We start from the raw sequence: 26,533 nt of genomic DNA on the forward strand, positions 1-26,533 counted from the left end.
TAAACAAGTTCTTAATGAGTATAGCCAAATTGGTATCAATTCTGGGGGTGGTTTGATGTAGCTGAGCAAAGAAAAAGGTCTGGATTTTACCTTTGGGAAACTAGAATCCAAATTCCTTCATTGTGGTTGGTAGCGACTCTTCACATTATCCTAAAGCAGGTGAAGTTACAAGCCAGCTTTCATACTTATAGAAAGATAGCCAATTAGGTGCCCTCCAGATGTCATTGGACTACATGGCCAAGTTGGGACTGGAGTAGGATAATAACTAGAGGGCGTCATTCTGTCTACCCCTAACTTACAGTTGGTGATGTGGTTTGAAGTGTCTGGAAATCTAGCCAGTTCAAAATTTCCTTTTTGAGGTTGACTACAAAAATACCCCTATGTTTTTGTAGCAAATACCACGTGTGGTGTCATCAGATGTGAAATGTGGTGTGCACATTTAAATGGCTGAGTTTCCATTTAAGAAATACAGAAGCAATGGTTGAAAGAGGGAAAGATGCTCTCTCTTGTGTATGGGATTTTTTGTAGTGGAAAGTGAAATGCACACAGTCAACTGTGTTCCTTTATGTGATACGAATGCAGTTACTTACCATGATGGACTATTTTTCAAGCACATCAGAAGAGGCCAACATTTTGCTTGGCTACTCTTTGTTCCATTAACACTGAATGATCTCTTTTTCTCTGATTTTGGTATGACCTTTGTATCAACAGAACAATGCCAGTGGTATGTTTATTTTTTACCCACAAGTTGAGCATCTGTCTGCTCTTGATTTGTTATTTCTTCCTGCTCCAGTACACATATATTTTTGTGTCCCTGGAGGACTGGAACACTTTGGCCAGGATCCAACAAACCATAGTTCCGTGCAATTAAGGGGAACTTTGGGTGTGTTTCTGAAAGAGGAGTCTTCCTTACCGCATGTCAGAGCAATTCTGAAACTGAGGAGAACCTTTCAAAAGCAGACTGTGATATAGTATAGGGATCAGCTGTTCAAAGATATGTATATATATATTTAAATCAAGCATGTTTAGACCCTGGGTAAGCCTGAAGTTATTGTGCTGAACACATTGATAAATGTTTATTTGGACTACTAATAAGAGGTACATATTACAGTTACTTGTTTGTTAAATTTGTATCCCACCAAATGGTGTTCAAGGCAGCAAACGGTGCTCAAGCAATAAATGTAGATACTGTTCCTAATGGCAGAATGTTACAGGTTTTTGTCTCATACCAGCAAATGTTCTTTAATACAGTATGATATAAGCAGAGTAAGCACTATGATAAAAATGAGATGTACAATGCCACCCAGGTCCAAATTAGAGAGTCCTCTCTTCTTGAGCCAGAAGGAAATACTGGATTAAAAGTAAATCTACTGAAACTGGATAATGGCCCTATTATTTTATGGATAATATTTGATTAATATGTTCTTGTTAAATGATTTAAGCTTCTTAACTTGCAGCCTAGAGTCACGGGCTAGTTTCTGGTAATTTGGTGGGACTGTTTGTGAGAAATAGTAGTGTAACAGAATATTCCTGTTGTCGTCTGAGCAATGTGACATGGAAAAACCTGCAACAAGTGCACCAATGCATGCCTGATCCTGACTTTATTTATTTATTGCTTTTACCGTATTTTTCCAAGTATAAGACTAGGTTTCCCCCCCTAAAACCTTTTCAAAAATTAGGGGGCATTTTATACACAGGGCCATCTCCCCACATTTTCTTAAGTCTGAGCCCCCCAAAATAGTCTTATGCATGGGGGTGTTTTATAGATGGAAAAATATGGTATATCCCATCTTTTCTCCAAGGAGCTCACCATGGCATACATAGCTCTCCCCTCCTCATTTAACCCCCACAACAACCCTGTGAGGTAGGTTAGGCTGAGAGGCAGCAACTGGCCCAAGGTTACCCAGTGATCTTCATGGCCATGTGGGGATTTGAGGCCTGGTCTCTCAGGCCCTAGTCTGACATTCTAACCACCACACCGGCTTTAGTAAAGACAGGGATGGGAAAGGAGGTACATGCATGGCACAGTGCATTACTCTAAAGCAGAGCTTTCTAAACTGTGTGTCATGACACATTAGTGTGTCGGCTGCCGTGTGTCGGTGTGTCGCACAAATGCTCCCCGCGCTCCTTCCAGGGCTGCAAAGGGGTTAGTTTAACTTCTGGTTTGCTAGTAAGACTGAATTACTGTGTTGCGAAATCGTGCATGTAAAAAAAAAAAAAAAAGTGTCACCAACATGAAAAGTCTGGAAAGCTTTAGTAGTCCCTATAAATAAAGGTGAAAGCAGCAGAACTCAGGCAAAGCCAAGGAAGGATGGCTTCACCGGCAGCATTCATCTTTTTCTGTGCAAGTACACTGATCCAAGGAAACCAGAGAAAGTCAGATCACATGGCTCCATGGCAACAATCCCACTCTGATCAACTGAGTTTACTCCTCCTTTAGTCTATTAGAATTGCAGCCTTGGTGCCTTAAGGCCAAGTCCAGAATCCTGACTGCTAGGCCTTGTTGTTCCTAAGGCTTCTGCTCACAGCAGCAGTGATGTTCTCATAGTCCTGTTTAAGCACATCTTGATTTTGTTTACTTGTTATGCACATGAAAGATGGTAGAGGAATGATCATCTCCTGTACTTCTTTCTTTCCTCACAGGTGAATCCGCTCCTCAGTCATCCCCTGTTGGCCGCTGGAGATTTTGCATCAATCAAACAATAAGGAACAGAGAAACCCAGACACCTTGCACTCTTCTACAGTCAACTACAGCTGCCCCGGGGTGTCAGATAACAGGTGAACATGTGATGCTGTAGAAAGCCTGACTCAATTTTGACTTGTTTGTGGTAAAGTGTAGCATCCGTACAGTATCGGAAGTGTAGCCAGCACTGAGTTCAGGCTTTGTGTCTCAAGTAAGAATGGCTCAGAGTTTCAGAGTGGAAGTTTCCAGGTTTAAGTCTTTAATGCTGCTGAAGATCAGAAATCTCTTTGTGGGGAAGAATTCCCTTCCCTTGAAGGCAAGAAGTCATTCTCTATCCCTTGGCATAGCAACTCCTGTCTACTACAGAAAGCATGGTCATAGAATAATAGAATCACAGAATGGCAGAGTTGGAAGGGACCAAAAATACCAGTTGCTGGGGAACACAAGAGTAAAAGTGCTGTTGCACTCATGTTCTACTTGTGGACTTCCCATCGGCATCTCATTAGCTACTGTGAGAACAAGATGCTGGAACAGGATGCCTTTGGTCCTGATCCAGTAGGGTTTTTCTTATGTGTAACATATGACAAACTTCCTTACGGCATCCAATTCTCCAGACTCCTCCCCAGTTGATTCCCTGCCTTCACCCATTGCTTCATTGTTCCCCTCTTTGTGCTCCTCCGAAACAGATGTCCCTGTGCTACCCTCCTCCTCCTCTTCCTCCTCCTCCTCCTCCTTCTTTAAAAAAAAATCTTTATCAATCTCTTTTTCTTGACTTTCCCTTCATCCTTTATCGCTCCTTCAGGTGGGCAGAAAGCCAGCAAGAAAGAAAGAAAAAAAATGCAACATATTAGGTTAGTTAAGGAAGAAAAAATTAAAAAGAAGCCCACTGCAGCTACTGCGGAGCCTCCCACTGAGACCTTTATTAGCAAGAGCTAAATCACCTGTAGATTTGCAACTCTCACCTCCTGAGCCAGCTCAGCCGACATCCCAGGCAGCGTTTGTCTCCTTGGAGACCAGATCAGTCTCCAAAGAAGTACCCTTTCCATCCGCTTTGTAAAAAAAATAAAAAATTAGTTGAAATGAACACCAAGCCAACCAAACAGAAAGCCACCAGACTAGCTCAGAGGATTGTATACTGTTTCCCCTCAGGCAATGGAACAGTTAAAAGTCTCAGTTGTGGTTGCTGCAGTGGAAGTCCTTTTATTGGACTCAAGGCGCAATGACACATTTTCCCGAGAAAAAAGTGGAAAGAAGGCAGACCACATTTCTTTAAAAAGTCCCATGAGGCTCCTGTCCTGGCTGCTGTCTTTACCTCTTTAAATTATGCTATAGCTATGATTCTTTGGCTGGAGGATAGACTGCAAAATAAGGATCGGGACAACAATACCCATCAGAGGGTATTGGTCAGACTTACTACGGAATCAGCATTCATTCCAATGTCAACCTAGGTGCTGTTTAGCCTTCTTCAAGGATCATTGTAGCATTCACAGTAGCTAGAAGGTCTTGAACTTCCTGGTCAAATCAGTGAGCAGCCCACTTCAGAGGGACTTGTCTATTTAGTCAAGAGCTGCTCAAAGTGCACCTTGTAGATAAAAAAGAGACCCTTGGCACACATACGAAAAGGAAGCAACCTTACTCTTTTCAGCCCAGTAGGACCTCCTTTGACCAAGGCTGTATAGAATTCCTAAGCTAGTGTAGTCTAGTTTCCATTTCTCCACTAGACCTCACAATTCCTCCATCAGACAGCCCTGGCACCAGCTACAAAAAGCAAGACAACAGTTCTGGTGGTTAGGAGGCCTTGGCTACAAATAGCTCGGTTCTCAACTTCTGTCAGTGTAAGGACTTTTGACTGCACAATGAAACTTCTCTCCCTGCATGCCCTGGACCTCCTAAATCTGTTATGGGGTTTCTTTCAATCCCCTGGAACTGATTTGGGAAGAGCGCAGGGTACACACAGGGAGAGAAGAGTAGGTAAAGCTAGGTACAAGTGCACTGACATGCTGGTGGATTTTTCAGTAGATCCCACCTCCTGCTTCAGGGCTTACATATATAGCCTAGGGTTGCCATATTTCAAAAAGTGAACATCCAGACAAAAAGTTGTTGAGCTTCTTGGGGGTGGGCATCAGAGTTGTTGAGCTTTTCTTGCAAAACAGCAAAAATAATTGCCATTTTTGAGCTATTTTGAATAATTATTTACGAAAATTGGCAAAAACGGCACTTCTGACATGGCTTGCCATATGTCCGGATTTTCTGGGACATCTTACCAATTTCTGTCCAGACACTGCTTTCGCCCACAGTATTCTGGACATATGGCACCCCTAAGATAGCCTTTTCTCAGCTCTTCACCCCAAGGCGGGGCTCATCTACACTTCCTAGTTACTCTGGCCTTTACAGAACTACAGCTCCATAGTTAAGCTCCCCAAAAACCATCTGACCCGTCTGGAAGACTTTACTGCTTAGTAACACAGTGGAACATCCACTTTATTGCTTAGGGACACAGTGGAAAGGCTAATCGTCCTTCCAGCAAGGACAGACCTCACCCCTGTCATCCAGCCTCTCTGGGAAGAACTTCAGAACCCTGGCAAACATCCACACAAACACTGATTTCTCAGAGGCCTGTTTCTTCATGGCCACAGGAGCACACAGGTTCCTTGAGTAGTTGAAAGGCAGTCCTCCAGACCACCACATTTTTATCATTGTTATCCCAAACTGTGTCCTTCCTAGTGGCCATAATCTTAGTCCATAAGGTTTCAGAGCTGGGAGCCCTGGCACATCTTGTGACCTTTTCACGAGGGTAGAAGAAATCTGTGCCACAGCCTTCTTTCCAAAAACGAACTCTGCTTTCCACCAAACAAAACAACTGATCTTGCCCTTCTTTTGCCCCAGCCCTGTCACAGGCTTAGTCTTTACAGGGTTCTAAAGACTTGTCCCAGACGCACTCAAGCCTTCCATCAAACAGACTCCCCATTTGTATTCTTTAATCCCCAGGTCCCTAGGGGGAAAAGACTTCACCCACCATATTAGTGAGATGGCCTAAAGCCTCCATGGTCTTGACCTATCTGGTTCAGCACCTCCCCACATCACAAAAATGTCATGGCACACCCTCCACAAGAGCAGCATCAGCAACATCAGCAGCCGTGCTTGCCCCTTCAGTTGCTGATGGCATGTAAGTGGTCATGTGGGAGCCTCCTCCTCCCTTTCCCTTTGCCTCTGTAGAGGTGACATTTGACAGCACGTTCCAGCATATTCTTCATCATTGTTACTCCCACTGGTTTATCTTAAATTCCCTCCCTAGTAGCTTGAAAAGGTAAAGGACCCCTGACAGTTAAGTCCAGCCGCAGACGACTCTGGCGTTTTGGCTCTCATCTCGCTTTACTGGCCAAGGGAGCCGCTGTTTGTCTGCAGACAGTTTTTCCGGATGTGGCCAGCATGACTAAGCCGCTTCTGGCGCAAGGGAACACTGAAACCAGAGCAGCGTATGGAAACACCATTTACCTTCCCACCGGAGCGGGAAGCACATTTTTTGGTGTGCTTTTGAACTGCTAGGTTGGCAGGAGCTGGGACTGAACAACAGGAGCTCACCCTGTTGTGAGGATTCAAACCGCCGACCTTCTGATCAGCAAGCCCAGGAGGCTCAGTGGTTTGGACCACAGCGCCACCCGCGTCCCTCAGAGTAGCTTAGGCATATCCCATTCCTGTTGGATGCCTCTTCAGGTTGAGAAAGGAACATGGAGCTCCTGTTGACCAGTGTGTCTTGGCACACACATTCATCTGCAGATACCGTCTGTGCTGAGTCATCTCTTCCTGGGAGGGACCTCTCTCTTCCTGTGTTTTGCCTTTCCCTTCTTTGACTCTGTCTCAACTTGGCCATGGGATGCAACTGGAGCAAGCATCATTTTAATAGATTATATATGATATGAATATAATTTTATTTCTTATGATGTTTGTTTTTTATTTTAATGATAGTTTTTTCTATGGTTTTAGCGAGTCTCGTTTTTATATGTAAGGCACCTTGAGTCCCATTAGGGAAAAGGTAGGGTAATAATAATAATAATAATAATAATAATAATAATAATAATAATAGCTGTTTCTGCCTCATAGAAGGGTGCATTGTTTACCCCAAACAAGAAAGTACCTTCACAGTAAGCACTGAAAAAGTACCATACTTTTCTAACCAGAAATCAGGTTTATTTCTTTTCTTTTTTAAAAATCTGTTTTTCAGGGCAAGTTCCCTCACAAAGCAGTATGCAAAGACAGTTGTATAAAAGATAAAGGAATAATTTAAAATCTACATTACACTTTTAAAAAATAGCAGTAAAAGATCACTAAAATAAAATGTTATAGATTGAAATTAAAAAAAATACCTTTAATGTTCCTGCATACTTCATGGGGGAGAGCAGTGCATGGATCAGATCAGGTTTAAACAGAGATAAGAAATAATGTGTGGAATGAAGTGTGCTCACAGTTATTGTGGTCATGCAGTTGTCTTCTTTTTTATTATTAAAAAAATACAGTCTTACTGTGCCAGGTGAAGACTTTTTTAATTGACTGAAGGTTTTAGTTGCCCCAATGTTTTTGTTTTGTCTTGACTGGTAATTTTATCTTGTGCTCACTTTTTTCCTGCTGTTTTCACAACTTTACTGTGTTTCTATATTTATGAAAAGTATTATGAGGCTTTTGTAAAAAATGGCATAGGAGTGTTCAAGATGAATACAGAATTACAATAGTGACTGGCCCTCATAGGACACATACATCACCTTGAGCTTGTTATATTTATATAATCATATACATTACACTCCTTTATAAAAAATACTATGGAATTTATTTTATAATAGCCTAAAAGCTTGTTCTGCTGCAAATATGTTGGGCTTGTTTTTCTGAGCTGTTTCTGAAGCAGAGGTGGGAAACCTTTCAGCTCAAGCCATTTCCTCGTGAGCAACCTTCCCGGTGCCATATGGTGGGTGTGGGCAAAGAGAGGAGGCAGAGAAGTGAGAGGCAAAAATGGGCAGAGCAACAGATGTGATTCTTACAGTAGGCTGCATTCCAGCCAGGCAAAAAGCAGAGGTTTCTGCACACATGTGTTCACACCTCTCTCCTTCCAGGCAAGCAATAGGCATTATCACAATTCCAAGGACATCATCCAGCCGAGCAAAAGCAGTCAAGGAAGGCACCATTGAGGTGGAAAGGGGTGTGACCTGTGGAGAGCCCCATGGGCTGAATAGGAAGGCCAAATTTGCCCCCTGGCCTAAGTTACACACCCCTTCTCTAAAGCCAGCAACCCTGGTTTTTAAAGTCATAATTTTGAGAACTATCCCATCTTGAATTGCAAGTTTTAGAAGGGACACTCTCTGCAGTTAACAGGGGTTTTGTCCTTCTAAAGCAGGCTTCCTCAATCTCGGCCCTCCAGATGTTATAGACTACAATTCCCATCATCCCTGGCCACTGGTCCTGCTACCTAGGGATCATGGGAGTTGTAGGCCAAAAACATCTGGAGGGCCGAGGTTGAGGAAGCCTGTTCTAAAGGGCCATACTGCAACATAGCTTTCCCTAGGGTGTTGTTTGTCAACAGTTTTATCTCTTTGTGTTTTCAGACCATATAAAGGAGAGTAGCAAAGAAGATCACCCCCAGGATTGCCCACAGGCTGTGGAAAATCTCAGCAGCCAGCACAGAACGATCCCCTCTTCCAGCTCAAATGAGCTAAGTGACAGTATGGTATCTGAACCCCAAACATCGGAAACTGAGCAGTCAGCAATTCCTCACCAAGTGGAAGGCAGCATGGATAAGCTGCTGTCTGCCACTTCTGGTGACAATTATGATGTTACTGCTTCCGATTCTTCTGCTTGGCCAGAGTCTTTAGAGGCAGAGACCCAGGCTGACGAAACTCACTTATCTTCATATACACCCCATCCAACATCTGGCACTGCGGAGCAAAGTATGCCCACTGAGGCCTTTGTGCCCAGACCAACCACCTGCCACATCCCAACCACTGAGGAAGCGGATAACGCCATGAGCACAGAACAGGCCAGTGCTTTGGCTCAGACCCCTGGACAAGAAGGCGCCCCCTTCACATCCACTCTGGAGTCAGACAGTGAGGGCCCCCCTAAGATGGACTTTGTCGACAACAACATCAAAACTCTGGATGAGAAGCTGCGGACGCTTCTGTATCAGGAACACAGCTTGTCGGGCACTTCCCCTGAGAGCCAGAAAGACACACAAAGTGCCGTGGAGTCTCCATTTTCCTCGTCTGCTGAAGAAACTCTTCCTGGCCCAGTTCTTGATACACCAGACTCCCCCCAAGAGACCCAGCAAAGCCCCACCAAGCTTTCAGACCCCCAGGCTATGCTGATCCCATCTGCAAGTCATCCAGACAGTTTGCCAGTGCTGAGGAGGGAGCCCAGTGCTATCACCTCTGCTCCCAGTGATCTCTGTACGCATGTGAGTACTGACAGGGAGATTGGCTGGGGTTGAAATCTTTTCTTCCTGCAACAAGAAATCGATAGCTATGCTAGATGGCTGTACAAACCCATTTTCTAGCTTAATGGGTGCTGGCAAGTGGGAGGTAAGTTTCCTTTTCAGGCATACTATCCCAACATTTTGTCCTGGATCAGTTTTATTAGAGTGCTTGATGAATATTTGGTATCTGGGAGCTACCAGTGCTGGGAGAGGCACAGGGTGGGAGTTAGATGATATTTTTACAGCAACACTTTGCCTATATTAATACAGAACTGAACTTTACTAGACCCTACTTGGGTTAAGAATTGGAAATGTCCTATTTGGAGAAAGGCATTGTAAAATTGTTGAGCTGTTACATATAACCTCCTAACCTGTCATTGGCTATTTTAACCTGACAAATCGATCTTTTTTTAAAAATAGGCACTTCATTGAGCTTGGAGATTTGAATGTGCAACCCTCAGCAAGAAAGCAATCTCTAAAACAGAGATAGCTAACCAGGAGCCCTGCAGATGTTGTTGGACTCCCAGCTCCCACCAACCCCAGCCAGGATGGCCAGTGGTCCAGATGATGGGCGTTGGTAGTCCAACAATGCGTTGGCTACCCCTGCTCTAAAATATTTAAGGTTCGACTTGTAGAGTGCAAGACTCCCCCTTGCCATTATTCAGACACCACTTTCTTCTGTCCCTTCCCCACCCACTTCTTTTGTTCAGGAGATGTCCCCGGAGGCTTCATTTCCTGAGAACCCTGTGGCCTGTCCTGCTTCAGCATCAAGTGGTGGAGCTGTGCACCTGCATGCAGGAGGTGGATATTTTGGCCTAAGCTTTACTTGCCCTAGTCTCAAAAACCCTATTAGCAAGAAATCCTGGACTCGCAAATTAAAAAGCTGGGCATACAGGCTACGGCAGACCAGCTTTTTCAAGAAATCAAAAGTCCGGCAAGGTAGTGTGCTTACAGTCAGGGATCTAGACTAGGTAACATCTGTTTTGATTTATTTAAGTATGGTTGTTTTATTTTCTCTCTCCCCCCTTTTTTAGCATTTCCTGCCTCTTCCATTTATACATTTTTGCTCCTTTACTCATTTGTGTAACATTTCACCCACCACCACTTTGTTTTCCAGTTTGATTAACCAGTTTTTTCATTCCACATAGAAGTGTAGGTCTTTAGATACAAAAAATAAAATAAAAAGCCTACATGTATAATAGAATCATTCTTTTTATAATGCAATGTTGCTTTTTAGTATTATCAGGGTCCCAGCTTTGCCTGACTGTGTTCTTTTTCTTTGTGTTCGTTTTCGACAAAAATAAAATAAATTACACAACAGAGGAGATGACTGGCGATGTTGCTCCTGATTGGATTTCTCTCTCTGAGCATGCAACAGTGCAGAATAAAGCACCCGGTCAATCTGTGGCTGGATCATTCCAGCGAGGCCGATTTCAGGTGCGTATAATGTAATCCACAAAACCATGTAAATCCAAATATGCATGCAATGATTGTCTTACTTCCGCTGTTTGTTTTCATTACTACCTTGCTTTGCTCGAAAGAGCTCAAGGGTGGGGGACTGTCTTCAGGCTAATGGCCACATTCCCATCTGGACAACCTTCTGGGAGAGTGTGTGACAGTGACAGAGGCAAAATCATTTCCCACTCTACAACCTTTCAGGCTGCAAGGTCTTGCCAGACTCCTTGGACTCAGATGACACATGCCCAGTACTGTCCTCACCGTTGCACAATGTAGGAGGCAAAGGCTGCAGAATTGGGCAGTGGCCTTTTGAGAACACTGGCTGTTCCTCAGAGGGAGTGTGAACAACACCAGATCAGCCAGCCTCTGTACTCTGCTGAGGCAACAGTTCTCCTTGTGTGTAAATGCGAGCACATGAGCCAGCACCATCTGTGGTGCTCTGTCCAGGGTCCTGAAAAACCCCTGACTTGCCTGTTGTGACTCTCTGCTACCAGTAAGTGTGTCTGCTACAGTCGGCTTCCCCTGAGCCTTGAGCTACGTTCTTGCAATACGTGTGGCTTGCAACAGGTATCATACTCAGCCTACCAGAGAGGTAACCTCCCAAATCAGGGTACATGAATATTTAGAAGCTTTGGAACCTACATTTGGGGAAAGTGCTGAGGAACTTATCTATAGATTTCATAGCAACATGCAAAGGTGATGAGAGGAACTGTCTGCCTACCTGCAGTGACTAGAGAAAATCCTGCAACAAGCAGTCTCAGAGGTGGCGTGATGCTTGACCAGATGTGTCAAGGGCATGTCGTCCTAATACTAGAGGGGACTCTCTATGATAAACAGTTCTTAGTAAAAAATTGTCTGAAAGAGGAGTTACCAGTGCCTATGGGTTCTTTTCAGATAATGAAAAGGGCTGTGTCTGTTGCTCCATCTCTCTGCAGTAATTCTTCATGCACTATAAGTATTTTGCATTCTTATAGTGTATCTTTCCTGGTGAACCGTATGTAGGTCTGTATCATGTAGCTCCCTGTGCTTTAAATTGCTGTACGTTTTCCCCCTGTCTGTCTCTCACTCTCTGTTCCCCCATCAATGTATTGCAGTCCTTATAAAACCACTCAGTTTTGTCTTGACTGTGGATAGTTTTGCTGCAGTTGCTATAGGATCTCCTAGCAGGCCTTTGCAAGGCATATTCATGCATATTAATTCAAAGTAGTTTTTAAAGAAATCTATGAAGCTGATTATTGACAGTTTTCTTAGTGTATCTGGTATTTTCTCTTTGAAGTCCTCTCTCCATATTTAATACATGGGGTGAGGGGAGTTTATTCTTTGTTTGGTGTGGCCTTTTTAGCAGTAGGGTCAGGTGACATTTATGTCCCTGTAGTCCAGGTCTCTCTTGGCATGACATGATACACTGTTTCCCCCTTTTTTCTGAATGGAAGATAAGAATTTGCTCTCCTATTTAGGTCATGTAAGTCAAAGCTTTTGTGTGCATTTAGTAGCTGACATACATAAAACCTTTTTATTTGTGCAAGGTGTGGTTGAACATTTAAAAAAAAATATGCGATATTTTTAATATTTCATATTTTAAATCTATTTTAAATGATATTGTTATAAATGTATCTTGTTCCCGGGTTAAGAATTTGGAGATAAAGTAGGTTAGAAATCCAACTAAGGAAATGAAACCCCAGGAATCCTGGCTCTTTGCAACCCATGCTCATTCCTCGTCGACTCTTAACTACAATCTGAGGCCCAGTAGTACAAGTGTGTCATGTTGAAGACACCAAAGTGGGAGCTGCTGCCTGGGCTTCCAGTTGTAAAAAAAATATTCCTTGGGGACCAAATCCTGCCCATTTTTCTGCCCCACACTAGGCCAACTTTTCTATGAAAGGGAACCTACTCAGCTGACGTTCTCTCTCTGCCTCTCTCTTTCTCTGTGTGTGCTTCAGGTCATCACAGTGCCACAGGCTTCAGGTGGTTCAGATAGTGAACCCTGTGAGATGCCTCCTTCCTCAGAACCTGGTCCAGAAGAAGAGGCTCCCAGAAAAGGAGAAATTGCTATGTTGGCTGGTGCCATGGGTGAAACAGATGCATCCCCTACCACCCCTGAGCAGCGGGACCTGGAGGAGAAGTCTGCTATGGCTAGCAGGATGCAGTCCTTCTCAGAGCCATGGGCCAAAGGCAGTTTTGTGCGGAAGCAGCCTAGCTCTGACAGTGAACTTTCTGCCCCCATGGGTGGTAGCCTGGAGGGCTGGGAGCGAAGCCAGCAGTCGCAAGAGGAGAGGGATGGCACCCACGTAAAGAGGCGCAGTTCACTCTTTTACTCCCCCTCTTCCCCAATGAGCAGCGATGATGAGTCTGAGATTGAAGATGAGGACCTGAAGGTGGAGCTGCAGCGTTTGCGGGAGAAGTAAGGGCACTAAAATGGGGCCTTGTAACATATTCGTCAAGGTTCTCATTATAACGAGGGACCGAAATGTGGAAAGGGTGGAGCAGAGTAAGACTTTCTTTGTGCTCCATTACATTCATTTTTTGATTTTGAAGTTAGATAATATCACAAAGCTTTGGTAAGTCTGGGTCTGCTACTTCCAAATGATTCTGCCACTATTTAGCAAGCCAGATTGGATGGCCATTTGATGAAGGAATTCTCAGGTGATCTGTCATACAACCAATCAATGTAACTAAATCTACATAAATTTTCATATGAAGGAAACTAATTCTGAAGGGGAGTGGGAATCGTTATTTCTTCTTCTTTTTAGATTATGTATAATTGCATCATAGTAGTCTTAATCTTAGAAGTGGCCTTCCCTTCTGGGTGAGAGAAGGAGCAATGCCTCTTCTAAGAAGGAACTTTCAGCCACAGTTGTAAGTACTTACCTTACAAATAATTACCTTACAAAATATTTTGCCTGGTTAGCAAAGGGCAACTTTATAATCAAGCAAAAAAGTTAATTAATACATCAGTCTAGGTGAATCTATTAAACACTGCAGCCCTTACGATAGATGTGTGATATATTAAGTAGAAGTAGGGCAGAGCAACCGTATCCTCTAGTACCCTAGGGAGACAGGGAAGCTGCCACTAAACTGGCACAACATTTGCCATATCCAACCCTTGCCCGTCACAGAAGGTGGGTGGGGGACACATGGCTCTGAAAAGAGTAGGGTGGGGCAGCAGCAGCTCCACCCCCAGCAGCCATGGCAACGCCACCTGCACTTGAACATTTAATTGTGGCCAATGTGGCAAAAATGCCATATGGCCACCAGACAGAGCCAACTGACTTATGCTGACATAGAGGCACCCCTGCTGCACCCGTGCCCCACCCGCAGCATGCAGTCTGACAAATATACAATACAATAGAATATACAATGATGTCCCAGCACCTTCTGCTGTGTGAGTGGCCAAGAGCCGCAGGCATCTCTGAACAGAGGAGTCCAGTTCCTCTTACACTGCACACTGCTGACAAGTACTGTTTTTCTTCACAACACAAAAGAAAGGAAAGAGAAGCCATATAACACAACACCCGAACTGCTGCCTTGGGAGAATGCCTGCAAAGGGACGAGAATTCAAGGCCACCAAAGGAGAAAAAGAGCATTTTGCCACTTGGGGAAAGGGAAGGAGCAGGATAGGCCCAAGAGGAGCCACAGCCACACATTGACAGCAGCAGCCTCCAGTAACTCACAGTGTAGGGAACATGGTTGGGAAACGAGAGATGCAAGAGCATGTCCCAACAAGGGGAATATGACTCCCGTGCACTTTTAGTATGCCTGAGCCAGCAGTAGTCACCGCAGAGGCAAAAAACAGGGAGCTCGTGCACATGAACCAGCACTGGAGACGCCACAGAACAGTTCCCTAACTATTTAGCCATTGCAGCAAACAGGAAGCAGATACCTTATGGGACATTTGCTTCCCTCAGTTTCAAGACATATGCTGGATTGAGACACGTCAAAGAAGCGATTCAGTTAAACGTGTTGCAAACTCATACAGGGAAATCCGGTAGGGAAAGACAGGACTCCACAGCGCCATCTGGTCTCACAGTGTCAGATGCATATACAACGCATATAAAATGCTTTTTCTTTACCAGTCTAGCTGAGTCCATAGTCATATATACCAGGAACACATGGGCTGCAGGAGAAACCTCTTGCCTGTGGAGCAGCTTAAGTTACACATGCTGTGTGTTCCAGGTCTCAATAAAAAGTACAATCCAATGCTACAAATGGGGGGGGGGCAGACTTAGGAACTGCTGAGCCAATTGAGAGGAGCCCTGCATGGGCCAAGAAGTCCTCTTGGCCCACCCCTCCCACAGCAACCCATGTGAGTGAGGAGAAAGTAAAGGAGCTCCTAACCCTGAGCCTTGGCACAATCAAAGTCTCTGCCTGTTCCCTGGGCTGAAAGTCTCACAGCTGGTCCATCACTCTTTGCCTGCGTCTAGTGGCTGCTGAGGGGGATATAGAGTAAGCCAGAGCTTGGCTTTGTCGTAAGGCTTTGTTCTCTTCCTCTTCTGTGTAGACACATTCAGGAGGTAGTGAACCTTCAGGCTCAACAGAACAGGGAGCTGCAGGAGTTGTATGAGCGGCTGCGTTCCATCAAAGATAGCAGGTCAGAATCCTCTGACATCTCCCTGCAACTGTCGTCTCCACGCCGGCCCAAGACTTTCAAAAGCAAGCTGCGTAGCAGACCACAGTCTCTGTCACATGTTGACAATGGCATCGTTGCTCCCGGTAAGAGGTGGGAGTGGGAGGTGGTTCAGAATATGGGTGCCGGTGGAGGGAATTGTCAAAGCTGAAGGGTTCCTTAATGTAGAAGAAAAGTCTGAAGTTCACGAATGCATGAAAGAGTCCGGTTCACAAAATAAGTTTTCCTTTCCACTTTGCATTCTTTGCCATGGGAGTTCTATATTATTTCCTTGTTGACTCATTACACGTGATGTAGTAGAAGTCTAGAGAGCTTCCCCATTGCCACTTTCCTTTGTTATGTTTTGCCCTGGTGAGCTGAACTTTTCAAAAATCTCTTGACAAGAGTCACTAGTTGGGTGCCCAAATCCCTTGGATACAGATCCATTCATTTGTCATCTTCTCCATTCCCACCCCATAGTTTTGTTACCTCTAATCATGTGCCTCCCCCCCTAACTTTCCTTCGCCTTACAGAATGCTGTTGTGCTACCACTGCTGCCTCTGTGATAGACTATCAGTTGAGCATTCAGGCCCATTTGCTGCACCAGAGCTGTTCACAAGCAGAGACTAGCCAAGGTATTTGCACATTCCATTCTTCTCTTCTGAAATGCCAATGCTTTATATTTAATATCTTCCTGTTGGTAGATGACACCACCACTCCATTGTAGGTCTGTGGATTACAGATGTATATTTTGCAGACTAATAATTTTCACATCTCTGCAACTTCACCATACAAACAGAATCTGATAGCTAGCATTGTGGGGTGTGTGTGTGTGTGTGTGTGTGTGTGTGTGTGAGAGAGAGAGAGAGAGAGAGAGAGAGAGAGAGAGAGAGAGAGAGAAAGAAAGGGTGTGTAAAAACAAGTTTCTAGCTGCCATGACTGAGAGGTGATTCATATTTTATATAGTGCTTTTGGTACACCAGTATTTGCCGTAAACATCTAGAGTTTGGAAAGGGGATACATACTTCAGTACATGTTGTAGAGGCATTGCAGGAGATTGCAAACTTCTGTGGCTTCCAATCTTCTAGTGTTTGGGGGATGCACCTCTTTCCACTTCACTTGTTTCTGCTCATCCTGTCAATGTAGTGTTGATGCTGTGTAAATGGTGAAGCTGAGAATCTGGGAAATAAGAAGACAGTAACACAGGCAAAACCTTTAAAACACATTTTTCTTCTCAAAAAAATCTCAGCTTGTTTAATGGCTGCTGTCAATTGTAACTGTGAGGGGTAAACTACAGTGTGAGAATTAATTGAGGGGGGGAAATGTGCTTTAAAGGTTTAATGTATTTAGAAGCCCTGAAACTGGAGCCTGTGGGCAAACCTTCCCACCACTGGGTAGGACTGACCTACCTAGCTCCCTCTTTCACAACCAGCTACCATTTCCTGCTCTAAACTATGGCCAGGCCACCTAACCTAAATCCCCTCGTTTTTCCCTCCCCCTGCTCCTCCTGTCATTGATTTAAAAGCAAATCTAAATTAAACGGCAACCTACATTTGGAGATAAAATAAAATAAGCTTATATATGCAAATCTGTTGAAGTGGCAAGGCTTACTCAGAGTGCAAATCTGATTTTCTTTGCTACGGAAATATGTACTTTTTGAAGTTCAGCACCATGGTCCTGCCTCTCATGATCGCTCTTCCCCTTGCCCAGTGGCATCACGTGGGCAGGGCCAGAGGGGCAGTGAGCTCGGGCGCATTGGGGCGGGCATTTTGCTCTTCACCGTCCTGCCAGCCCAGCGCTGTTTTGCGATGCTGCAGGACTGTGGGAGGAAGACGCAGCAGACAGGTGCCCTTCCCTGTTCGGGGTGCATGCCTGTTGCATCCTCCTCACGCCAGGGGCGAACGAAGGCGTGTGACACCTGGGGCAGGGCGCCGCTATGTAGGGTGCATGTGCGGCGTCGCTACGTACGATGCATGCGCTGCATGTAGCGACACCGCACATACGCTGTACATAGTGGTTTGTCGGCGCCGCCGCTCCAGCGCCATATGGACGGTGCCGGGATCCTCTGCTTGTGGCTGCAGTTGCGAACGGAAAATCCTCTACACGCGTTACATACAGCGCATGCATGCGACGCCGCACATATGCTGTACATAGCGGTTTGCTGCCGACACCGGAATCCTCTGCTCGCGGCTGCAGCAGAGGCACCCGCGGGGTGCCTTCTTGTCACCCCCCCGACATGGCACCTGGGGCGCACTGCCCCCCTTGTTGCAACGCCACTGCTTCACCCAGCCCTGCAGCATTGCTAAGTGGCGCAGAGCTGGAAGGCAGAGTGCGCCCTTAGGATATATGTGCGTTGCGCCCTCCAAGGGCTGCAGGTGGCAGGGGTGCAGCGCAGCCCTACTTGGTGGCAGGGGGAGGGCACTCCAGCGGCATTAGTGGTGTGGGCCAGGTGAAGGCTCTGTTCACGCACACTCCACTCCGGGGCACATGTACCCACACCAGCCACGCAATCTACGCCGCTGCCCTCCCCTGTGGGAAGAGACCCAAACGGCACATCCCATTTTTACGGATTGTTTCTGCTTTCTGTAATGTGCTTTAAAATATTTCCCACGCCCTTAGACCAGCTCTGCATCGTCAGCAGCACTGCTTCTTGTCAGCAGACGACGACCAGTAAGAAAGGGATGTTCACAGATGACTTGCACAAACTGGTGGACGACTGGACAAAAGAAAAGGTGGGGAACTCCCTTATCAAGCCAAGTCTCAACCAGATCAAACAGAACAAGCATCGGCTGGACTCCGACAGCTGGAGCAAAGTATATGAGGTGAGGGGGGTGGGATTTCATAAAATAAAGTTCACAAGGGTGAGCTTGTGCAAGCTGAGATACCTTAGCTGTTGTCCTGCTGGGGGTGACCTTGCTCGCCACCCCCACTTAATCATTTTCACAACCCAGGCATTATGGGGAGGCACCTGTTTTTCTCTAGTCCATGTGAACTCAGGATGGTCACCTCTTCAGGGAGGGAAGGAGAGAGGGTTGCTCCTAGGTTTAATCTCCAAGACTTCACTCCAAAACTAGCAGAGTGGATCTAAACCAAAGAGTTATAGAAGCTCCCCCCCCCCCCCCGTCTTGCATTAATGGACCTGGGAAGCCGCAGAAGGACGGACAGATGGAGGAATGGGGACACAGGCACCACATCAGTTCTAGGATGCAGAACTGGCAGCAGGTGTCTAAAAAGAGTAGCGTCTCCCTATAAAATTGTATGTCTTGGAAAAGAAATAAAGATCTGAAAGGAACATCCTTGCTGCCTCCCACCTGCCAGAAGTTGTGATTAAGTGTGTCTACCCACCTCTTAGAGTCTCTACAACAGTTGGAAATGTTACCATATTGAGAGCCATCTCCAGTTCAGTTAGACTGGAAAAATCCAGGCTTTTAGTTTTCATGGTGATCATGAGGATTTATTTATTATATTTGTCTCCTGCCCTTCCTTTAAGGAGCTCGGCAGAGTTCAGGCTGCTCTCATTATTTTATGCTAAAACAACACTGTGTAATAAGTTCAGCGGAGATATGATGATTGACCCAGTGCCACTCAGTTAACTTTATGACTGTTTGAGGATTTGAACCTGAGTCTCCTTAGTCCTCATTTGACTTCTTAGCCACTGGCAGGGTTGAGTTGTTTCACTTCCTACATTTCAATCCTCTCCTGTGCTCCTTTGTTAGGTAGATCCAGCAAAAGGTACAGAATCAATTGAAGCAATGACTTCCTCTCATTTTAAGTAGTACCTCAAGTAGTGCCTCTTTCCCTATGAACCTACCCAGACCCTGAGGTCATCTTCTGAAGCCTTTCATCATGTGCCTCCTTCATAAGAGGTCCAGAGGCTGGCAACATGAGAATAGGCCTTTTCTGCAGTAGCTCCCCATTTGTCGTCCCCCCCAATTTTTTAATTAGTTTTCCACAAAATTTTTAAACACACAAACAAATAAACAAACAAACGTAAATCCTAGCCTTATTAAAACTAATCTTATTAACATTTTTAAGCGAGTTCCTTGTATCCCCTTGGTTAAATTTCAGTGTATATCAGTTTAACGGTTTTCCAAAACCTATATTCTCATAAAATTAACTTAATCACTTGACATCTTTCTTTCTTTCCCAATCTAAATTTCAATTTTATCACATTACATGTTTAAATCCTAAGCCTATCTGGTATTTGCAAGTTTTCCAATTAATTTAACTTAAGATATTTAACTAAATAATCTTTAAATTTCGTCCATTCTTCCTGGTAATCCTCCTCCTTCTGGTCACGGACTCTTCCAGTCAGGTCAGCTAGCTCCAAAAAATCCATCATCTTCATCTGCCAGTGCGGCTCCCCATTTGAGGAATGCTTTCCCCGCTGAGGTTTGGCTGGCACCTTCATTATACACCTTTCCTTTTTAACCAGGCCTTTGGCTGATTGGCGTGCCCTTTTAAAATGTGGGGGGCGGGGTGGTTATTGGGTTGTTTTTGTTTCTGTTATGTATTTTCTGTTTTTATATTGTGATTTTAAGTTGTGACTGCCCTGAGACATGCAGGTATTGGGCAGTATACAAATTTTAATACTACTAATAATCAACATAATAATAGTTTCTTGTTTCTTTTGTTTTTAAAGACGACAACATCTACAGTGGGCTACACGTCCACATGGATTTCCTCGCTTTCCCAGATCCGAGGGACCGTACCAGCTGCTTTGCCCCAAGGACTTCCCCTGTCCCCCTTTACCGGCACCCTATCGCCATATGGAGTACCCCACGTCTGCCAGTATAACACCATGACAGGGACAACTTACCCAGTGCAATGGGTGGGCATTTCAGGGACAGCCCAGCAGTCTGTTGTTGTCCCTGCCCAGCCTGTGGGACCATTTCAGCCAGGGATAAGCATGCCAGCCTTCCCAGCATCGCCTGTGCAAAACCCAGCTCCCATCCCCCCAAGTCCCAAATGAAGGCGGACGGCTAAAAGGATGATAGATATGGGGACGGTGCCTATAACTCATGATTCCATTCCTCTGCCTTGCATTCTGCGGCCTGGATTTTGGGGTGAATTCCCCAGAGCAGCAATGTGGTGGGAGACTGCCTTTGCATTCTCTTATTTGAATACTTGATATAATATTCTTTGGGGGGATTTTTTTTATATCATACTTGAGAGAGCTTTGGCCTGTGCATCTCATTGTTCCTGAGATGGACAGCATGCCCATGTGCTGCTTATTAATGACCCTTCCCTGTCATTCCGGCCCCAGGTCCCTTGAGTTTTTGAGGCTGATAGCAACCCTTTTTAAATTGTTCACATACTGGCATCTGGGTTAATTTATTGAAGGAGTGGGAGCAGCAGGGAAAGTGACACTTTGGATCCTCTTTTAATTTTACATTTCTGTCTGGTTTCATTGGCAGCTTTCATTGATGGGGGGGGGGGGAACGGATTTTATTTGCAGAAAGATTTGCTGTCACTGAATCCTGTCTTAAATTCTCCCCTCTCCTACCCCAAGTGACAGGCCTTTTACAGTTGGAGGACCATTGAAGGAAGAGACAGAAATGCCACCTATTACCTGTTACTGAAAGGCTTGTAGTTGTTCTTGAGCAATTTAGTACAGCTGTTTATATAATGGCAGCTCAATCCTCATACGCACATGACATTCAGTGGATCCTTTGGGGCTGTTGGCCTAAACTTAGTACTTGAGTTTGGGGGATGTAGGTTTTTAAAAATTTATTTTGCAGTTAGTTTGTTGTGGTGGAGAGGAAGCTGCAGAAAGGGTGGGAACAGAGTGGGAAATAGCCAAACGGTATTTAAAAACATCTCCCATCTCACCCCTTTGCCTCTCTTTTATGATCCATACTTCACAGTTTTAAGGACTGAAACAGGTTGGAACAGGTGCACAGAGTTTTGCATTGGAACAGGTGCACAGAGTTTTGCATTGAGTTGACTGCCTTACAGTGGATTTGAATGGATAGATGCTCCTACTTTTGATTAGTGTTGTCTCTTGCAGCATAAAACACCTAAGTGGTTGCTGTGCTTTGATCACCTACTGCCAAGATTAAGAAGTCCCATCTTTACGGAGAACCTTTGAAAACTGAGTAGGTTATACATGCATTTATGATGGCAAGAAATTAGTGCCAGGGTCCGCTGTGACAGGCTCTCTGGTTTTCTGGCTTAAAGAGAAAAATGTGCCTGTTCAAAAATAGCAAGAGATCAAAAACTATTTTGAATAGGTTACATGCATGAAAGTCCGTTTCCTGCTGGAGTCTTGTACCTCACATAACCCCCCTTATTTTATAAACTATATTTCAGCTGCCCTATAAGGCCCATGTTTGCAAGTTCATCTCTGCAGAAGACTTAAGTCAGTTACATTGACCTTATTGGGCCAAGGGCAATGCAACATTGCACTATAGTTTAAACTATGGTTTAGCCTACATGAGTACCTTGCTCTTCCCCCATCCCTGACTGTGGAGCCAGGAAATAAGGCGAAGGCTTGTTTATCACGATGTGACATGTGAATCCTCACTTATGTTTTTTTTCTGCCCAGAGAATAGAAGTCAAGGTTTGTTCTTGGCTTACCACATGATTTATCTGCAGGAAACAAACCACAAACCGAATTCACACATCACAACAAGCCAGACTCTACCTTGTTTCCTCCCTTGCATGATATAGTCCTGTGTTTTAAACCATAGCTTATTTTAAAGTATTATTTAATGTTACATGCGAACTGGGCCATAGACTATGGAGGTCTTAATTTACTGAGTCTTAAGACTATAAGACTTATAGTCTTAAACTTTTTTCAAGGTAATATTTCATGTAGCAGTTGATTCTTTTGGACCCCAGAATCCTTGAAATATACTCCTGATGTACACCTTGACCTGTTTTCTCCCTTGATATATCTGGACTGATATGTCAGGGAACTGATATTTCAAGCTCTGGTTCACTTTGAGTTAACAAAGTTAAATGTTTATCTTCAGAGTGCTGTAAGAGATTTGCAATGCTGTTGAACATGGAAGCTGGCTTGCTTTGCTGATGAATATTTAGAGAATGAAGAGGAGGGAGGCTGTATCTCTCTACCTTAAAGTGATTTGGACTTCAACTAGATAAATCCTGTTTAAAATGATGGGATTAAATAAATCAGAGTACTTTGGTTTGGGCCTACCTGTAATCCCACCCCCCTTTTTTTGGAGTAGCTGCAGAGACAAGCTACTTGTTTGAACTCAGCCTCTCAAAGGGACACTTGAAGCTCCAGTGAATTTGGGAGCCTCTGGAAGTTTTGTGGCTTTCCTTCCCTCCCCACCATGAACAAAAGATCCTGTTTCCCATGCATTATGCAGCCTCCTTGTTCTGCCTGCAAAGATTTGCAGTGCCTTGTGATAGATAATCTTTAGTATCTTTTCAGATTTTTACTGGAAAGTCAAAAAAAAGTAGTTCTAGGCTTTTGAAGTTTGATGATGTTTAAACAGTGCATTGCTGCATCTCTCATTAGGATCTGCAGCATCTGAATTATATATACTTTGGGGTGGGGTGGGGGTTCAGTTTGAAGAACTGAGAGAACAGTGTTATATATTTTTCCTTTCTTTTTTGCAAAATAGAAACACAATCCTGTTTGTTTGTTTTTTTAAAAAATGTTCCCCCGCTATCTCTTTTAAAACGGACACAAATACATGTTTTCTAGTTAGGATAACTTGTAGGAAAGCATGGAATTGTGTGCTGTCTTTGAAAACTGTTGCCAAGTTAGCCGACTTGAAAGCCTTGAAAACACAAATCTGCTAGGAAATGGTAGAGGGCCTTATTCCCCCCAGCAATTGTGTGTGCCTTGGGTACACCAGTGGTACACCAGTGTTTTTTGTGGCAGACGTGCACAGTGCAAATGGCAAGCATGTGTCCTTGAACACTGGTGTTCATGTGTCAGGGTTCCATTGGTCCAATCAAGGTTTCCTGCTTATTGTTGTAAATCTCACGTTGTGTCTTGTGCATTGAGCCATCTGACCATTCCATGCTGCTCGGAGTTCCCAGAGCCATTGCTTCACATTTGACAATAGGGGGCTCCCTTTTGCAAATCCTGACATGGTTTGTTCGTCTGTCTCACTTCTGATAATGGAATGAAAATGGTGGTCATGAAGTAACCTGTGTTCGCCAGTGCTTATACCACTGTCTGTGGCATTAAAAGCTAGGATGGAATTAAGGATTACGTAGGGTAAGTGGCTGCTGCCCCAAACAACTGCCACCCCTCTCCTCCTCTTCCCCATAACCTCTGGCAAAGGAACATGTGATGTGACATCATTGTGCTCACATATTCTTCTTGTAGAGTATGTGGAGCTACTGTTTTCAGTGGCTGCCATCTGTACTTTGTAACATCTGGTTTCCTGCCATATGTGGCCAAAAATTAGAGGATAAGTCCATACCAGGGTGTGATGGAGCCATTGTTGCTTAAGTGTGCGTGATTTTTCCCCTGCCCCACAATTCTTTGGTTAAACATGTGTTTGTGGGATTTTGAAACATAACCAAAGCCTGTTTCACCATCGGTGACAGTAGAGGGGGTGGCGAATCAGTGTACAGTGGGCAGTGATGCTTCTTTTCACATCACCTAACTTCGGAGGAAATAAAGACAAACTTGACCTGACTCCCATCTCTGCAGCTAGGGAGACCTGAGTGAACCACAGTCTAGAAAATGGAGAGAGGCACTGAAATGTACGTTTGACAAAACAGGAAAAATATTTGGTATGTTTTATACGTTGAATCTCTACATTTAATGCAAAACATTTACTATCCAGTTCCCCCTCCCCCTTCCTTCTTACATTTTGCTGTTCTTTCAAACCTGAATCCTGACAAGGATCAAACTGTGAATTTGGTTTTGGGTTTTAAAAGGCACTTTTTCTGCTGTGATGCTTTGAGACTAAGCTTGTATGATATTAATGGAATGTATCATTTTAATAACTGGGTGGATTTTTCAGTTGTATTCCAGCTGAGTTGCTTTTCCATGTTACATTTCAAGTTTCATTTTCTTATCTACCTCATTTGTTAGTGCTGTTTCAGTCTAGGCTGTGAACTAAGCTACCATTCCTGTATATTTCTTGTCTATTTTAAATTGGTGGTGGTGTTTTTACACACATGGCTCTTCACTCCCCCCCCCCCCGCCAGCCCATTTCCCTGTTTGTAATTTGGCACCAGCCACTCAAGCTGTTTACTGTTTTAAGGAGGATATTTAACTTTCACAAGGAAGACTTCAGAGATTTATTCATCACATCGAGTTAAACTTATAGCGACCTGTGAATGAAGAGAACAAGTCCATGCATTGTCTACTGTATGTTGCAACTGGTTGTGGCAGCTTAGCAAAGTGTGTGACCCACTGCCTCATTAGTCTTCCATTTGACAATGGGAAAAATTAGTGCAAAAAGCTTGCTTTGTTTAGGAAGGAATTCTTCCTTTGTATATGCATTGAATTATTGCTGACAATTAAACTACTGAGGGCGGTGCCAACATAATGCTCCTGATCTCTTAACCACAGTCAAGGGATCCACAGCAGGATGTGCAATTGCACTCCCTTCTTCAGTCTCTACTTTTTTGGGGTGCAAATTCCTCCCACCCTCCCCTTCTGCTGGCCTGACTCACAGTTATATTTTGCGTTGGCCCCAATCTCAACAGTGGTTAATGTTAAAACAAGGGTGTGCTGTTTCCCAGCTAAAGCCAAATTTCTGGTTAAAAGCAAACCCCCTTGTATTAGTCACAGCTAAGCTTTGTACCGACATTGGTATGGATCCAGAGTTTTTGTTCAGTTGATGGTAAGACTTCCAGTGGGAACAGGGAGGGAAGCAATTTCCAGCTACTGCCTCGCCCCCCTGCAGCCCCCCCCAATCTGCTGTGGTCTCCCAATCCTCTGGAGCAGAGTTAGGATGGAAGTTGGGGGGCTGTAGGGGGAATCACAGAAAATGGACTGCCTCCCTATTGCACTGACAAAAAGAAGAGCCTAACCATCAGCTGAGTGACTCTGTTGGATGCAACCTGTTACCTTTAACTGTGATTAAGACCGATGTGGAGGGAACACACGGTCTCATCCCGCAGCTTGATGCCTTAACCAAGTTTAAAGTGTTGGGAGTGTTAGATTGGCATAGGCTCTGAACAAGGTGTGCAGGGTACCTTTGGAAGGCAGGGGCCTTCTGTTGCATTTAGGCAATAAAATGATACATTCCTGGTTATTTTGAATTCTGAAACCCAGCAACACTGTTATTGTAAGTGCTGTCATTTTTGTAGGCTGTACCTCTTTAAAGGTGAATTGTATGATTTCAAAGTTGCTTCAGTTAATCAACTGAAGTCCAGTTTAGCGCACCTCCTGGAATGTTGTCGTGGGGTTTTTTTTTGCAAGGGGGGGGGGAAGGGTTGTGTATTTTTTATACTTATACAGCAGCTAGATGGTGGAACGGCAAAACTGATTCTGTAAGGAGTCACTATACAGACTTGGGTCATCCCCTGCCTCCTGGTTGTCTTCAAAAACTATTCTTCTTAGTAAATATTTATGGTGTCTATATTCCACCCCACACCTATAATTTATTCACATTTCATTCTATAAGAAGCTGTAACTGTGAGCAGTGTAGTACAATAAAATTGGTTCACCAAACCAAATTCTACCCCTTGCATGTGAACAGTTGTTCACAAGGGCCTGGTACAACTGATGGGATGCTATTCTGCCCCTGCCCCCTCTAGAGCCCTGAGAATAAAATGCTGCTAAGGCATTATGCATTTTCTACTTACTACCTTGCAGCTCTCATTGAAGCTAATGGAACTGATCCAGCTTAAACCAGCAATGATTATCGCATATAGTATGTAAGAACAAATCCCCTCCTTTTAAAAAATCACCATTTATCTTATTCTTTTGGAGTGGTAAGGAGTTGGTTTCCAATGAAAAAAATCTTTAAAAGGCTAAGCATGAATTTATAAACTGTCAGCTAAACGGAGGCCTTACTTGTATCCTCCCACATAAAATGCTTCCTTCACAGGATGTATTTCTTATGTAGAGACAATCTCCATGTACAAAAATGTGGAATATGGCCATGGGCAACTGCTTTGCTGCAAGTCAGTAGAAAGCATGACTTTGGAAGCCAGTGCCTGTAAGAACCTGTATACTTGCCATATACTTCACATATGATGATGGGCAATGCTTTTCCTACAGTGAGATTACCTGTATGTAGGGGGGGAAAATTATGCATGAAGTAGCCCTTAGTGATGGTGCAGAAAGTGCAGAAAGTCCTGTGGAGCACGTTGTGGCCTGTTATGCTTCAACCAACCCCTTGTAGGGCACTTGTTATATACAAAGCTCTTTTTTCTCACTTCCATC

At 44.3% G+C, this 26,533-nt stretch overlaps 2 protein-coding genes and 1 long non-coding RNA gene across 23 annotated transcripts in view; 1 reads left to right on the forward strand and 2 right to left on the reverse strand.

Moving 5' to 3' along the window:
• The window catches only part of WNK3 (WNK lysine deficient protein kinase 3), an 81,577-nt gene extending 55,189 nt beyond the window's left edge, over positions 1–26,388 (forward strand). For 20 of the 21 annotated variants that reach the window (XM_081895152.1, XM_081895155.1, XM_081895150.1 and 17 more), the window contains 9 exons: positions 2,644–2,778; positions 8,275–9,119; positions 9,848–10,076; positions 10,459–10,574; positions 12,536–12,996; positions 15,094–15,305; positions 15,732–15,833; positions 17,818–18,020; positions 19,841–26,388. In XM_081895152.1, the coding sequence (XP_081751278.1) occupies positions 2,644–2,778; positions 8,275–9,119; positions 9,848–10,076; positions 10,459–10,574; positions 12,536–12,996; positions 15,094–15,305; positions 15,732–15,833; positions 17,818–18,020; positions 19,841–20,170 (2,633 nt within the window). In that variant the 3' untranslated portion in view covers positions 20,171–26,388. The remainder of the gene's footprint in view (positions 1–2,643; positions 2,779–8,274; positions 9,120–9,847; positions 10,077–10,458; positions 10,575–12,535; positions 12,997–15,093; positions 15,306–15,731; positions 15,834–17,817; positions 18,021–19,840) is intronic. The other variant, XM_081895148.1, reaches the window with a different exon arrangement.
• The window catches only part of PFKFB1 (6-phosphofructo-2-kinase/fructose-2,6-biphosphatase 1), a 294,172-nt gene that overhangs the window by 121,982 nt on the left and 145,657 nt on the right, over positions 1–26,533 (reverse strand). The window lies entirely within an intron of this gene.
• On the reverse strand, positions 3,425–4,475 carry LOC309360576. Its single transcript, XR_014164224.1, has 3 exons — positions 4,098–4,475; positions 3,646–3,732; positions 3,425–3,479 (listed from the first exon to the last, which is right to left on the reverse strand). It is a non-coding gene; the product is annotated as an uncharacterized lncRNA (long non-coding RNA).

Source organism: Podarcis melisellensis, assembly GCF_964234715.1.
Source record: "Podarcis melisellensis genome assembly, chromosome: 17".
In the NCBI taxonomy this organism is placed as follows: domain Eukaryota; kingdom Metazoa; phylum Chordata; class Lepidosauria; order Squamata; family Lacertidae; genus Podarcis; species Podarcis melisellensis.